We start from the raw sequence: 17030 nt of genomic DNA on the forward strand, positions 1-17030 counted from the left end.
ATAAAAAGGAACGAAATTGGGTCATTTGTAGAGACACGGATGGATCTAGAGACTGTCATACAGAGTGAAGTAAGTCAGAAAGAGAGAAACAAATATTGTGTATTAATGCATATATGTGGAACCTAGAAGAATGGTACAGATGAACCGGTTTGCAGGGCAGAAATTGAGACACAGATGCAGAGAACAAATGTATGGACACCAAGTGGGGAAAGTGGCAGGGGGTTGTTGGTGGTGTGATGAATTGGGAGATTGGGACTGACATATATACACTGATATGTATAAAATAGGTAACTAATAAGAACCTGCTGTATAAAAAATAAAATAAAATTCAAGAAAAAAACCAAATAATGTGATCTTTGGAAGATAATTCACAATTTTAATTTCTAAAGATATAGACAAAATACTATTTCAAATTACAAATAAGATTAAGAAATCTACTAGCATTTGTTCCCTAGTTTATGTACTGTGGAAATGTACTTATGTTCCTTAAGGCAGGAACTTAACTCCAAGCTTATTTTGAATTTCATATACTTGAAGATCAGTGGGATCTGAAAGAGAATATTCTTTCCCCCCTCTTCTTAAAGCAAGACAATTCTGTTTCAGAAACTCAGCAGCACTAAGGAAGAAGTGAACCTCTAAGGCCAAAGGGAATAAAAGTGTCCTACTTATTTATGAATGAAATAATACACTTTCCAGAATTAGCTTCAAAATATTCAGGTGGGGGAGGTGGAGGGTGGTAGTGGTGAGGGGAATGGATGTGAATATATATGAAATGAGATCTGCCATGAATTGATTAACTTTTAAAAGTAGATAATAGTTAACTCTTTATTCTACTCTTGGATTAAGTTTCAAATTTTCCATAGTAAGTTCTGTTTTTAAGGACTGACTACATTGCCATTGTAATAGTTACCTGGTTCTCTGCCTGATTTCTGGCAAGGAGGTAGAAGATAAAGCCAACTACTGATAATATGTCATGATATTTTTATTTATAGACCTTTATTACTTTTTACGTTTTTTTCCAAATTTAACCCTGACCACTATATAAATCACAAACTGAGGAAAAGAGTGTACTACTGAGGAAGGTTTTCAGAATAGGACTATGATCTTTCATGCTTTCAAGGGTTTCCTATGCCTATTTTTATAATAGCATCTGCCACACTTTGCTGTAAATCGCTCATTTACTTGCCTACCTCTACACAATACTGTACATTCTTCCAGGGCAGGGATCGTATGCCAAGTGCCTGGCACATCATGGGCATTTAATAAGTATTCACTGAATAAAGAAATAAAACTATGCCTTTGATGCTCATAACACATAAAAGCAACTACTGATACCAAAAATCATGTATTATGACTTTCAGAAGTTAATTAGGAAAAAAATTAAACACTATCTTTGCCCCAATAGTAAAAAAAAAAAATCATACCTCTTTAAGCCCAAGAAAGACCTTCCAGACTTGAAGAATGATAAAATAATAAAGTACAATAAACACATATTAAATGAAGTACTAATAAATAAGGTGTGAATGTTCAAATGTGCTACATGTAGAATGGGATATGCCAAAAGGCACCACAGTGCTATGTTAATTTAATTAACAAATCACCTCTCTGAATCTTGCCAAGATTTCTCCTGTTCATAATCTTTCACTGTTTTCTCTGACTTGTCCTCTTTGTCCTCCCTTTTTCTTCCTCGTTTCTTTCGTTCTTCTTCTTCTGGGGGTTTGCTCCTACATGCCATTAGACATTCCAAGACTCTTTGATGTTTCTCCGAATTGTTGATATGGGCTCTGACAAGCGTTTCTAATTCATTCCACATGATACGGTACTGTTCATCTCTAAAGTAAAGATTTAAAATAATGTTCTTACAAAATACTCTTTAAATAATATCCAAGTGTCACTTGTTACTGATAAAGTTAAAATAAATAATTAAACATGGGTTTCCTTTCTCTTCCAACGGTGCAATTCTAAGCGATAATGTATCTAATTCTGCTCTTTTATATTCTATATCATTTCATCTTAATCATATGTATGTGTATATACACACCCCCAAACATATATAATTTACATATGGAATAAGTTAGCTCAAAAAAACAGTAAGTATCAAGAAAATGTGATATATGAGAAAGAAAGAAAAAAATCCTACCTTTTAGGGCCTTTTCCTCTTGTACCAACTGTGGAAATTGGTAGAGGATCATTTTTTCTTTCCATATCAACTAAGTTGTATATTGTTTTTTGACAGTTTAACACATCTTCTTCTGTCAAAGATTCTTTCACAATAACACTGGCTAATGGAACTACCTGTTCCATTTAAAAAAAAAAAAAAAGAAAGAAAGAAAGAAAAAGAAAATCTGTCGTGAAAAATAAGTATCGAAGCATCTATACAGTACTTGAATTGATTTTAAACATCACCATGGAAAGCTAATCTATAACCATCACTTCCATTTTCTATTACTAATTCTTTAACTGTAGCAAACTCTTATATTTCATTCTTTGCTTGATAAATGTTATCTGTAAAGAATACATAACTAATCTAGAAGAAAAACTGAAACTATTTAACACTTACCGCTTGCATGTTAAAGATGGTGGTCTGTGAAATAATCATAGGCCAGTAACGGGTGTGTTTTTCTAACTGATCTTTTGCTCTTTCCAAAGGGATCTCAAGACTTCCATCGATTTTATATCTGGGGTCTAGAAAAGGAGTTAATCTGTTTTCCCTCATAAATTCACCAAAATCCTAATGATAACCAAATAAGATAAAATTAGAAACTATTTTCTAATGTTTCAGTACGGATTACATGTAACAGTCTGTTCCCCTGAGGTCGTCTGTCCTGTGATATGCAACAAAGCATTTTCTCTAACAGCCCGCCCTCCACACACTAATTTCTTCCCTTCTTTTTGAACATGAAACCTATCAGCCTTTATTCAGTGGAGATGAAGAAAGCTTCAAACATTAATACATTCATGGTTCTTTCCACTTTTTAAAAACACTCATTTTTCTTCACTTCTATAATTTAACTCTTTTCTATTATATGCAGATAAAAGAATAAGTTCATCACATTAGAATACCATTTTGCTTACTTAAAAATTACCTTAATACAACATCAAAATGTTAACAGTGGTTATCTTTGAATGATGGAATTACAGGTAATTGATAGCCTTTGTTTTTGCTTTTTTTTATAAAAAGAATCTACATTTTCTAAATTTTCTACAATGAATACTTACTAGCTTTCTCCTTATTTAAAAAATTATGTAAAAATGAAAAGCCTAATCAAAAACAATTACAGTACAAAACACTTTGTGATTTACAAAGTATATTCATATACATCATTCACATTTAATTTTTATAACCACCTTAAAAAGTAGACAGCCATTAAATATCAAAGGGGTGGAAGAGTGAAAAATTCAAATCAGAACAATACAATTTCTACCAAAAATAGATAAAATTTCCTTGTATGCACCTCTCAATAATATAAAAATTTATAGTGCTATTTCAAAGTAGCAGAATCCAAACTTTCAAATGTTTATGCTTGGCACTTAAGTTATTAGAAATAAAATTCCACCTAAAATATTAGTTTGAATCAACTTCCATTCTCTCCTATAATTCCAGTGTGTGTCAATGCTATTCAGATACTTTTCAGCATACACTGAGTATGTAAGGAAGACAACATAGTGCTAAACAGCTCTTTTGAGCAAGTACTGCAGGAAATTCACCTAATTAAAATAATAAAAAACCAACTTCTCAAAACTTCTTTTGCCACAGATCTTAGCATATACTAGGTACTCTATGTACTTGCTGAATGACAGACTCAAAATTTATAGATAGTAAGAGTCTTACTGTAATCCGGTAGTCTGTAACTCTTCCTCCACATCCTTCACTAATTGAAGGTGGATCTTCTAGAATGGATCGAGAACTGCTAAGGACGTGCAAAAAAATCTCTCCTCCATGGCTACTAAGCATATGACTAATGACTTTGGAACCTGACTTTCGTGGTTGTTCCAATAGAACAGAACGACCTGTCAAAAACAAGATTACTCTATCAGTAATGAAATCCAAAGGGCTCTTAGTTCTTCCCTTAAGATTTATGTCTAGATTTTTCATTTTATTTATTGCTTTTCATATTTTAACCAGCATTGCTAATTGAGTGTATCTGCATATCAAGTCCTAAAAATCTGCATTCTAGCCTTAGCTTTCTCTTTGCTTCTCCAAGCTTACACAGTTACACAGTTTTCCAAAGTAAGTACAGTGGTCTCTGGTGTAATGTTTGGTTATATAATTCATTCAATTACAAGTTCATACAAAATTTTTTTCCTGGACATCAAGAAGAAAAGTGGGACAACTCTTATATAACCCTTAGGTTATCAAAGCTACAAACCATTTGGGGGAGAAAGCAAGTCTCAGTTCACTTCTACAATACCTCCTTATTGGCACTGTTACTTTAACTACTTGCTACTTTACATGACCAAATGTTATTTAATCTGAACATTACATAATCTGATAATCAAACAGTGCTTAATATAACAATGAAATTAACCTTATGATAAAGGCAGAGTAACTCTTTACAACAGTGGTTCCAAAACCTAATTATTATAAGAATCATCAGAGGAGCCATCAGAATTTAGATTTAGCAAATGGAATTCAATAATTTTTTAAAAATTTTTTTACACAAGGAAACACTGGATTTAAAGTCATATCTGTAAGAATCATATGGTATATTATTGAAAATAAGATGTTTATTTATAATAAAGATATCGTGTTTAAAGAGAAATAATTCCATATATGTTTTGTAATTTACAATTCAATAGGCCAAGATAAACAAGTCTATATTATTCTATCTTCCAAAAAAAATCAACTTAGACTCTAAATGTCAAATTTTTAAAATAAAAATTCTAAAAAATATATTAAGTAAATTTACTTAGATACAATAGTCTGAAAGACAAAGCCAACTTATTTTTAAACATTAGTAAAACTGTTAAAGGGTATTTACCATTATATAAATTTAAAACATCTTTGGGAAATAAAATGGTTAGACTATATTGAAGAAAACAGCTTTTCGAGAATTCACATTTTCACATATTCTCACTAATGATTTCACTTGTCATAATCTCAGTTAAAACAATTAAATGATGAAAGTTACCATTTAGAAGAAAATTAGTAAGGCAGGAGGAAGGTCTACTATTTACATCTACGGGTGAAATTCGATAAGCGCCAGTGCAATAGTGTAATTCTGAAATAGAAGAAAACACTGATTTGAAAGAATACAAAGAAATATTTCCACAATTAAAAGAGGAAAAACAAGCAAAAACAAAAGCTTGTTCCTTGATCCTCTAAAACAATGAAAAACAAAAATTCAAAAAGAAACAAATAATCCCTACACAATACTTAAAGAATCTTTTGATTATTCTTTTCTCTTTCAATTATTTAAAAATACCTACCAATGTTATTTGTCCTTGGTGTGCACCACTTTAATGTTATTGTTTCTTTAAATGAGCCTTCTCTACTGCTTCCACTTAAGTGGTTATCACCTTTAAAAATAAGTTAGAGAAATAATAACATTACTAAATAATCACAAACTTCAAATGTTTGACAAGATTTCCAAGAGTTTAAGGTCTATAACAGAAAATACCTCTGGGAGAACATCTTTTTTAGAAAGTCTCCTAGAAAAATACCAAATTGGGTTTGGATATCAGTTATTAGTAAAGTAAGTACTTTGTTTTCCTCTAAATTTCTCATTAATTAATTTAATCATTTCAGTCACTACACTAAAAATCAACAGCAATTTTTTTTTAATTTTAAGAATCTACAACTACTATCCTCTGACACCATTAAATGATAAAATAACATGGTTATGTAGAAAGCTTCAGGAATCTAAAATGCACAACTCATTGTACTGAATCCCAATAAATTTATTAGAAGAAACATAAAATGAGGAATCTGTAAGGTAAATATATAAGAAGATGTAACAGTGAGCACTTTTTGCCTTAATGGAGTTCAGAGTAAACAGATGTTAAAATAATAATGAACACTGAAGTCTTAAACCCCTCAAGGTCATCCAAGAGGGTTGGAATCAACTTCTTCCAAACTCATGTTCACGTTGATATTTTGACCTCTTCCCATAAAAAACAAATGTTCTTAACAGCATCCAGAACGGTGAATCCTTTCCAGAAGGTTTTCAACTTTCTTTGCCAAGATCCATCAGAGGACTCACTACCTATGGCAGTTATAGCTTTATGAAATATATTTCTTAAATAGTAAGACCTGAAAGTCAAAATTACTCCTTGATCCATGTGCTGTGGAAAGGATGTTGCATTAGCAGGCAAGAAAACATTAATCTCATTGTATGTCTCCATCAGAGCTCTTGAGTGACCAGGTGTACTGTCAATGAGCAGTAATATTTTGAAAGAAACCTTTTTTTCTGAGCAGTAGGCTAAATCGTAGGCTTAAAATAATCAGTAAACCATGTTGTCAAGAGATGTGCTGTTATCCAGGCTTTGTTGTTGTACTGACAGAGCACAGGTGGAGTAGATTTAGTGTAATTCTTAAGGGCCCTAGGATTTTCAGAAGGGTAATAAGCTTTGGCTTCAACTTAAAGTTACCAGCTGCATTAGCCCCTAATAAGAGTGTCACCCTGTCCTTTGAAGCTTTGAAGTCAGGCACTGACTTCTCCTCTCTAGCCATCAAAGTCCTAGATGACACCTTCTTCCAATAGAAGGCTGTTTCATCTACACTGAAAATCTGTTTAGTGCAGCCACCTTCATGAATTATCTGACCTAGATCTTCTGGATAACTTGCTGCAGCTTCTATATCAGCACTTGCTGCTTCACCTTGCACTTTCATGTTATGGAGACAGTTTCTTTCCTTAAACATCATGAACCATCCTCTGCCGGCTTCAAACTTTTCTTCTGTATCTTCCTCACCTCTTTCAGCCTTCACAGAATTGAAGAGAGTTAGGGCCTTGTTATAGATGAGGCTTTGGCTTGAGGGAATGCTGTGGCTGGTCTGATCTTCTACCCAGACCCCTATAACTTCCTCCATATCAGCAATAAGGCTGTTTCACTTTCTTATCATTTGTGTGTTCACTAAAGTAGCACTTTTAATTTCCTTCAAGAATTTTTCCTTTGCATTCACAACTTGGCTAACTGTTTGGTGCAAGAGGCCTCACTTTCAGTCTGTTCTGGCTTTTCGACATGCCATCCTCATTAAGCTTAATCATTTCTAACTTTTGATTTAAAGTGAAAGACATTTCACAGCAAAGGAAACCATAAACAAAATGAAAAGACAACCAACAGAATGGGAGAAAATATTTGCAAATAATGCGACCCAAAAAGGGATTAGTCTCCAAAATTTACCAACAGCTCATGCAGCTCAATATCAAAAAAACCCAACCCAATCAAAATATGGGCAGAAGACCTAGAGACATTTCTCCAAAGAAGACATAGCTTCAGCTGGCCAAGAGGCATATGAAAAGATGCTCAACATCACTAATTACTAGAGAAATGCAAATCAAAACTGCAATGAGATATCACCTCACACTGGTCAGAATGGCCATCATCAAAAAATCTGCAAACAATAAATGCTGGAGAGGGTGTGGAGAAAAGGAAACCCTCTTGCACTATTGGTAGAAATGTAAATTGATACAGCCACTATGGAGAACAGTAAGGAGGTTCCTTAAAGAACTAAAAATAGAGCTACCATATGATCCAGCAATTCCACTCTTGGGCATATATCCAGAGAAAACCATGGTTCAAAAGGATAAACGCACCCCAATGTTCACTGAAGCGCTGTTTACAATAGCCAAGACATGGAAGCAACCTAAATGTCCAGTGACAGAAGAATGGATAAAGAAGATGTGGTACATATATACCATGGAATATTACTCAGCCATTAAAAAGAATGAAATAATGCCATTTGCAGCAACATGGATGGACCTGGAGATTACCATACTAAGTGAAGTGAGACAGAGAAAAACGAATATCATATGATATCACTGATACAAATGAACTTATTTACAAAACAGAAACAGACTCACAGACTTAGAGAATGAACTTATGGTTACCAGGGGGGAAGGGAGAGGGGGAAGGATAGATTGGGAGTTTGGGATTGACATGTACACACTGCTGTATTTAAAATAAAATGCCTTTCCATGAAAAAAAAATAAAGTGAGAGATGTGCAACTCTTCCTTTCTTAGAAGCCACTGTAGGGTTATTGACTGGCCTAATTTCAATATTGTTGTGTCTCAGGGAATAGGGAGGCCCAAGGACAGGGAAAGAGATGGGGAATAGCCAGTCAGTGGAGCAGTGAGAACACACACAACATTTATGGAAGAAGTTCTCTGTCTTATATGGGTACAGTTTGTGGCACCCCAAAACAATTTACAAGAGCAACATCAAAGATCATTAATCACAGATCACCATAACAAAAATAATGATGAAAAAGTTTGACATACTGTGAGAATTACCAAAATGTGACACAGAGACATGAAGTGAGCAAGTGCTATTGAAAAAATGTCACCAAAGATTTGCTCAACCCAGGTTGCCACAAACATTCAATTTGTAAAAAAACGCAACATCCGTGAAGCACAATAAAGCAAAGCATGATAAAATGAGGTATGTCTGTATTTGTTCCATTAGCCTAGTCTTTCCCAAAGTAAATTCAATAGAACACTAGTTCCACGGCCATTAATGGGTGATATTGTCAGGTAAGTTTGGAATGGGATGAACTAAAGTCAATCAGGTTTATTTACTCAAGAACTTCTCAAAGCTGTTAGTATGCTTTCATATGTTAGATCTTACAAAATAGTATTTTCCAACGTCTCTTACTTACCACTTTTCAGAAAATCTACATGTGCATCTTTGTGATGAAGTAGCTCCACATCGTAATTGGCAGATGTGTTAGCATGTTGTTCTTCCTTAAAGCAAAATTTAAAATAACTTGGTTTTGTTTTTAAAACAATGAAGTAATTATTCATTTTGCTTAAAGTGAGATCAAATATACCCAACAATAATTAGCTATAATAGGGGATAGTTTGCTCAGTAATTAATCTATTTAAAGATGCAATAATTTTCCACAGCAATATAAACTATATTAAAAAACTACTGGCTACATATCAGTAATAAAGTAGTGATTTTTCTTATGTTATGTCAGATTAACATAGATGGTTCATCTAGAAATTTTAGAAATTTTTTTACTCTGAATGCATTGTCCTGCCAATACTTTTTATACACAAGTATGATGTAATTGAAATAGTTTACTCAATGTAAAATAGTTGATTAAAGGAGGAAATAGCATCTTTAAATACCTATAGTAAATTAGCAAGCACCAATTATATAAAATAGCAAATACAGACTAATAAACAAGTTTAGTAACTTGTCCTCACTAAACAGTAAATAGAAACTTCAATATTATCTATTTACAAGAAAAAGACAAAGGCTGAGGAGTCACACCAGTAGCACACAAATATGGTCAAATTTAAAAAGCAAGGTATCTGTCACCCTCAGAGTATTTTTCTAACTCATGAAATTATATTAAAGTACATCTATCATGCTATTTTAGTTGTTTACTGCTGCCTCACCTAAACTGTTCTACTGGTTAAGGCTATAATTTCTATTAAAGAGCCAGCCAGTGGTATAAGGAGGAAATTAATAATGAAACGATTACATTTCTCACGCAATTTAGTTTTCATCATATGGTGGCAAAAAAAATGAAACTGGACTTATGAGAAAGCTAATTTAAATTTTTAGATACACTGACTACTTTATATTTGTAAATATAATCAATACAATTAAATGTAACTCCCCTCAGTAAAAATTCATTTGAAGCTTTCTATGGGCCAGGCATTGTTCTGGTCTTAGACAACTAAATAACATAATGAAAATGACAAGATAGTAACAGATTCCTAAGAAAATCCATTAGTAAAATCATAAGACTCATATGTTTTTCAGCTAGAATCATAAACTTGTTTAAAACTATAATCTATTTTTCCCTAGTTAGACCTATTAGTTACAAACACCATTATACTGGGTAGGCAAGAACAAAAATATAAGAAAGAAAAGATCTACTAGAACACACAAAGTGAGTAAAATCTAATAACAACTGTCAGGAAAAGAATCACAGAAAAAGTAATCATTTCAGATAGAAATTATATTTTGATGAAAGTAATGAGAACAAAATTAAAAACAAAAAAGCTGATACAGAATGTTCTTATTAGGAAAAAAAAATACAGCACTTTGTTCTGTGATCCTTTCTTGTTGCTTTTCATTATTTACTAACCTGGTCAAAGACACTGAATGTGTGCTAGCAAAACAGAAAATATGATATGGGAAGAAAAAGTTAAGGTTCATTAAAATAAGTAATACGTATCAAATATTTAAAAAGCAGAGCTTTCAAAACAGCAAGAAAAAGAACTGCCTACCTTCATTGGAATATTTGTAATAGTAGTTGAAGCCAAGTCGAAATGCTGCTGTACTAAAATATTTAATTTGGTAGCAAGATGCCGTCCTGCACGAACACTATGAACTTCGCTGGTTAAAACGGGGGACAACTATAGAAAGGTATGAAAAAAAAAACCCACAAAACTTTAATACATTTTAACTTAGTGCTAAATATTTTACTTCAACCCATGAAAATTAAGTACTTTTACTTGTGAGAATTTAAGGGGAAAAAGGTCCATAAATTAACCATAATCATTATTTTAGTAATACATTTTTATACATTCATCCATTCAACAGATAGGTATTAAAGAGAACTTACTGTATAAATTGCCAGAAACTGTGTGAGCTACTGGAGGATACAGCAGTGAACAGGCAAAATCCCTGTCCTCTTGAAACTTAGCGTAGAATAGTCTTTGATTTAAATATATATTTTAATTTATAATTTTTACTTCTATTTATCTATATGCAAAATTGATTTGAAGTGCCCCACAGAAATACTGTAGAAAAAATAATTAATTTTGTGGAGAGGACAAACCTCTGCAGATACTACTACTTATAACAAAGAATGAAAATCACTACAATCATATTTTGTCACCAAGAAATGTATAAGGCAGCAAAAAGTTACTTATAACAAGGAAACAAAATTTTACTCATTCCAGGGTAATAGTATTTATTGTAAGTAAATTACTTACTTATCTCAAAGTAGAGTCAATATAATGTCATATTACCAAAAGAGTCAGAAAAGTTAACAAAAAATGGGCTTACACTGGAAACCACATAAAACACAATGATAGAGATAATGACCTAAAAAAAACAATCAGCTATAAAAAAAATCATTAATACTTCACATATTTATATTAAGTAATGCTAAATAAAAAAACAAAAATAAGAACATACACATTTAATATAGTTATACAAACACACATATCTGTATTTCTAAACACAGACCACCAATGGAGAATATTATGTGATGTGAATCCATTTAACAATCAACAGACTCATCTCTTCCTTTAAAATTGTTCAAATTTATTTGAAAAGTAAAACCAAGGTTGGAAATTAGTCTTTTACCCCTCTAGATAGGTAAAGTTAATTTCTTTGTTACAGGAGTGTATTTTGATTAAAGAGTGTATTGTTTTCCTAATGAGGAGAAAAACAGTTCTACAGAGTAAGAAGTCATTAAAGCAATTGAAATCCATTACAGTAACTGAAATTTGAAGAACAATACACATTGTGTATGGTTTGAGAACACAGTTATTTAAAATAAACATCAACAGGCAAACAAAACAAAATACTTTCAAAATCTACAATTATAACATAAAGAACTAACCTAGATACTTTGCCATACAGGTTGCTTTCAAAACTCTACATATTTTTGTATCAGAAGATGTTGGCAACCTGATCATTCTTATGCTAAATCTTCTCAGCATTTTTTATTAATAATTAACAATGATCTCTTCTTCCATTACTTCTGCACTTACCTCTTTTTTAGGACGATCAGATACAAGGCTGTCTTCACCAACTGGGTAGGTATGGATCAAGACTAGCTCACACTTCTGAATCTGCATGAGACTTAAAGAGAAACTTTTCACTTAGAATAAAAGACTATATACTATGTAAAGAATTCAGGCAGGTAAACTATAAAAAGTTTTATATACTAAAACAGTGTGTCTCTATAATCAGATACTATGGTTAACATAAAAGCTAAATATTCAGAAAGACTGTATAACTGTTGTACCTGTATGAACATTTAATGAATAATTTATATGAGTTTAATTCAAATGCAAAAATGATCATTTTGTGTATTTGAAGGATAAAATAAAGGGAAAATTCTTATACTCTGGTATAATTTTCAATAGATAACTGCCACAGAGAAAATGAATATATTGTGTATTAATTTCCCTTTTACTAGTGTTTTTCAAGAACAAATTATATTAACTATAATTGGTTATTTCCAAGAATACAGAATTTGTAATACTAAAAAGTTACCCCTAACTTTTTATTTTATTTATTTTTTGCCTCCTCCATTTTATTTCTTTTTTTAAATTGAGGTACAGCTGATGTACAATAATAAAAGTTTCAGATATACGACAGTGATTCACAATTTTTAAAGGTTATACTCCATTTATAGTTACTATAAAATACTGGCTATATTCCCCATGTTGTACAATATATCCTTAGAGCTTATTTATTTTATACATAGTAGTTTGTATCTCTTAATCCCTACCCCTATCTTGCCCCCTCCCCTCCCCTCTCTCCATTGGTAACTACTAGTTTGTTCTCTATATCTGTGAGCCAACTTTTTATTTTAAAATTTCCAAACCTACAGAAAAATTGAAAGAAAAGTACTATTTAATGAACACCCATATATCCTTAACACAGATTAGTTAATTAGCTGTTAGCTACATTTGTTTTCACTATAAATGCCTAAATAGATGTACATTCTTTTTTTTTTTTCCTAAGTCATTGGAGAGTAAGTTGCAGAGGAAATGATATTTCATTCCTAAATACCTCAGCATGCTTCCTTCTCCTAGTGAGAATAATCCTACTCGTTGACAATAATACCAGTACTCCACCTAGAAAATTAATAGTAGCTCGATCTAATATAGACTCCTCACAGCAATTGTCCCAAACATATCTTTAGTGGCTTTTTTCTTTTTAAAAAATGCAGACAATATAATGAGTTATGTTTTGATTTGGTACATACTAAATAATGCCACCAATGATTTGCTCATTTTGTAGATTTGTAATACAGAGTATGAGAACAAGCCATCAAAACAAATATGCATATTATAAATTTATGTATTATTTTATCCTTCTGCTCACCTTTCCTGCGAGCAAAAAGGAAAGTTTTAAACATTAAAGGGAAAATGGGACAAGAAGTTTCTGATCGAACATACGTTTTTGACTAATTTGTAGAGCCAGTAGAGAATTCAAGGGAATGGTACCAATTACCATTAAAATTATTGGAATAATTATAATGAAATAAATATGACTATAAAATGGAATATTTATTCCCTTTATGGATTATACTCACTGATCTGAATTTGCAGCAAGCTTGTTATGTTCATGAATTGTTTCCTGCACACAGTCCTCAAGCATTCGCACGTGACTATCACTGCGGCATAAAAAAGATAAAACCAACTTAAATAAATAAATAGTAAAAGGAAAAAATTAAACACACTATTCAGCTGTAGTATCTTGTTACAGCCACTTAAAATTACTTCAATAAGGGCTGTCTGTAGTGTGCTCATTCACAATACCAAACAACCAAGTGAATGAAAAACTAGTGAGGGAAAAAAAGTCAAATCGACCTATGTGATAACAATCTGAACAGTTTTCAATGAGATGAACTGGATATTTTAGAACTGGATAAACACAGTTTCAATATTAGAAAGGCCACATGTGATATCCTTAAATGCTAACATGTTGCCCCTGCTTTTTTTTAATAAAAACTACAACAGGATATTAAAATTCCCTCAGTGAAAGAATTACTGTGATTAATGTCTCACCTTTTTGCATTAGTAATGCAAATTATTCGTCCTCTATTTCCAACACGTTCTGCATTCTCCATTAGTAGAGTACGAGCCTCATGTTGGTATTCGGTAATTTTACAAAGGGTTTCCACTGCTGCAACAAGACCATGCAGAATACTGCAGCATTCTGGATCTGCCCGTGGATTAGGAGGCCCAACAGCAGCTAATGCTGCCATCAGCTAAGTAAAAGGGAAAAAAATCATGTTGACAAGAATAAGCACAAGTCAGACAAAAGCATCACAAGAAAATGAAACTACAGACCAATGTATCTTATAAATATGGATACAAATATCCTCAACAAAATACTAGCAAACTGAATCCAGCAACATATAAAAAGAATTATATAACACGACCAAGTTGGACTTATCCCAGGAACACAAAGTTGATTTAACGTCTAAAAATTAATTAATGCAAATGATATCAATGGAATTTTTAAAAATCACATGATCATTCCCATAAATACAGAAAAAGCATTTGACAAAAATCTAAAACCCTTTCATGATAAAAAACTCAACTAAAAACAGAAGGCAACTTCCTCAAGCAGATAAAAGGCATCTATGAGAAACATATACATAATATCATGCTTAATAGTGAAAACTCGATGTGTTCCCTCTAAGATCAGAAACAGAAGGATATCAACTCTCACCACTTCAATTCAATACTATACTAGAGCTTCTAGCCCAAGCATTAGGAAAGAAAAAGAAATAAAAGGAATTCAAATTGGAAAGGAAGAAGTAAAACTATCTCTATGTTGCAGATCACATGATCTTGTATGTAGAAAATCCTAAGGAATCCATTAGAAATTTTTTAGAAACAATAAGCAAGTTCAGCAAGGTTGCAGGATACATGATCAACAGACAAAAACCAATTGTATTGCTGTACACTTGCAAAGAACAATCCAAAAATGAAATTAAGAAAACAATTCCATTTATAATAGCACCAAAAAGAATAAAATGCTTAGGAATAAATTTAACAAAGGAAATGCAGATTTTATACTCTGAGAACTATGAAATATTGTTGAAAGAAATTAAAGATCTAAATGAATAGAAAACATCCTATGTTCATGGACTGGAATACTTATTATTGTTAAGATGACAACATTACCCAAACTGAGCTACAGATTAAACATAATCCCTGTCGGAATCCCAACTGACTTCTTTGTATTGATAGAAAATGAGGGCTCGGGTTTCAGTCGGATCACAGGGAGAGGACTGGTGGTGCGAACAGAGCCTGAAGGCGTTAGTGCACCACGGCTAGCTGGGAGGGAGTCCAGGAAAAAGTATGGACCTGTCAAAGAGGCAAGAAACTTTTTCTTCCCTCTTTGTTTCCTGGTGCACGAGGAGAGGGGATTAAGACTGCCTCTTAAAGGAGCTCCAGAGATGGGCGCAAGCCGCGGCTATCAGCACAGACCCCAGAGACGGGCATGAGACGCTAAGGCCGCTGCTGCCGCCACCAAGAGCCTGTGTGCGAGCACAGGTCACTATCCACACCTCCCCTCCCGGGAGCCTGTGCAGCTCGCCACTGCCAGGGTCCCGTGATCCAGGGACAACTTCCCCGGGACAACACACGGCGCGCCTCAGGCTGGTGCAACGTCAAGCTGGCCTCTGCCGCCGCAGGCTCGCCCCGCACTCTGTGCTCCTCCCTCCCCCCGGCCTGAGCGAGCCAGAGCCCCCGAATCAGCTGCTCCTTTAACCCTGTCCTGTCTGAGCGAAGAACAGACGCGCTCCGGCGACCTATACGCAGAGGAGGAGCCAAATCCAAAGCTGAACCCCCGGAGCTGTGCGAACAAAGAAAAGGAAGGGAAATCTCTCCCAGCAGCCTCAGGAGCAGCGGATTAAATCTCCACAATCAACTTGATGTACCCTGCATCGGTGGAAAACCTGAATAGACAACGATTCATTCCAAATTGAGGAGGTGGACTTTGCGAGCAAGATATATTATTTTTTCCCCTTTTCCTCTTTTTGCGAGTGTGTATGTGTATGCTTCTGTGTGAAATTTCGTCTGTATAGCTTTGTTTTTACCATTTGTCCTAGGTTCTGTCAGTCCGTTTTTGTTTTTTTTTACTTAAAAAAATTGTTTTTTCTTAATAGTTATTTTTTATTTTAATAACTTTATTTTATTTTATTTTATCCCCTTTCTTTCATTCCTTCCTTCCTCCCTCCCTCCCTCTCTCTCTCTCTTTCTTTCTATCTTTCTTCTTTTCTACTTTTCCTCCCTTTTATTCTCAGCCATGTGGATGAAAGCCTCTTGGTGCTGCAGCCAGGAGTCAGTGCTGTGCCTCTGAGGTGGGAGAACCAACTTCAGGACACTGGTCCACAAGAGACCTCCCAGCTCCACGTAATATCAAATGGCAAAAATCTCCCAGAGATCTCCATCTCAACACCAACACCCAGCTTCACTCAACGACCAGCAAGCTACAGTGCTGGACACCCTATGCCAAACAACTAGCAAGACAGGAACACAATCCCACCCATTAGCAGAGAGGCTGCCTAAAAACATAATAAGGCCACAGACACCCCCAAACACACCACTAGACGTGGACCTGCCCACCAGAAATACAAGATCCAGCCTCATCCACCAGAACACAGGCGCAAGCAACGATGAGCAACACAATAAATGAAATGAAAAATACTCTAGATGGGCTCAGTAGCAGAATAACTGAGGCAGAAGGACAGATAAGTGACCTGGAAGATAAAAGGGTGGAAATAACTACTGCAGAGCAGAATAAAGAAAAAAGAAAGCAAAGATTTGAGGACAGTCTCAGAGACCTCTGGGACAACATTAAATGCACCAACATTCGAATTACAGGGGTCCCAGAAGAAGAAGAGAAAAAGAAAGGGACTGAGAAAATATTTGAAGAGATTATAGTTGAAAACTTCCCTAATATGGGAAAGGAAATAGTTATTCAACTCCAGGAAGCACAGAGAGTCCCATACGGTATAAATCCAAGGAGAAATACACCAAGACACATATTAATCAAACTGTCAAAAATTAAATACAAAGAAAACATATTAAAAGCAGCAAGGGAAAAACAACAAATAACACACAAGGGAATCCCCATAGGGTTAACA

General features: G+C 33.9%; 1 protein-coding gene across 2 annotated transcripts in view; it reads right to left on the minus strand.

The window, feature by feature from the left end:
* INTS13 (integrator complex subunit 13) overlaps positions 1 to 17030 on the minus strand; it is a 37261-nt gene that overhangs the window by 8232 nt on the left and 11999 nt on the right. For both annotated transcript variants that reach the window (XM_007119154.4, XM_028491113.2), the window contains exons 4-14: positions 13936 to 14138; positions 13461 to 13541; positions 11905 to 11995; positions 10408 to 10536; positions 8820 to 8904; positions 5431 to 5520; positions 5133 to 5222; positions 3833 to 4011; positions 2561 to 2731; positions 2141 to 2295; positions 1602 to 1832 (exon numbers count right to left, since the gene is read on the minus strand). In XM_007119154.4, coding sequence (XP_007119216.2) covers positions 1602 to 1832; positions 2141 to 2295; positions 2561 to 2731; positions 3833 to 4011; positions 5133 to 5222; positions 5431 to 5520; positions 8820 to 8904; positions 10408 to 10536; positions 11905 to 11995; positions 13461 to 13541; positions 13936 to 14138 — 1505 coding nt within the window. The remainder of the gene's footprint in view (positions 1 to 1601; positions 1833 to 2140; positions 2296 to 2560; positions 2732 to 3832; positions 4012 to 5132; positions 5223 to 5430; positions 5521 to 8819; positions 8905 to 10407; positions 10537 to 11904; positions 11996 to 13460; positions 13542 to 13935; positions 14139 to 17030) is intronic.

The sequence above is a fragment of the Physeter macrocephalus genome, chromosome 6 (genome assembly GCF_002837175.3).
Source record: "Physeter macrocephalus isolate SW-GA chromosome 6, ASM283717v5, whole genome shotgun sequence".
In the NCBI taxonomy this organism is placed as follows: Eukaryota; Metazoa; Chordata; class Mammalia; order Artiodactyla; family Physeteridae; genus Physeter; species Physeter macrocephalus.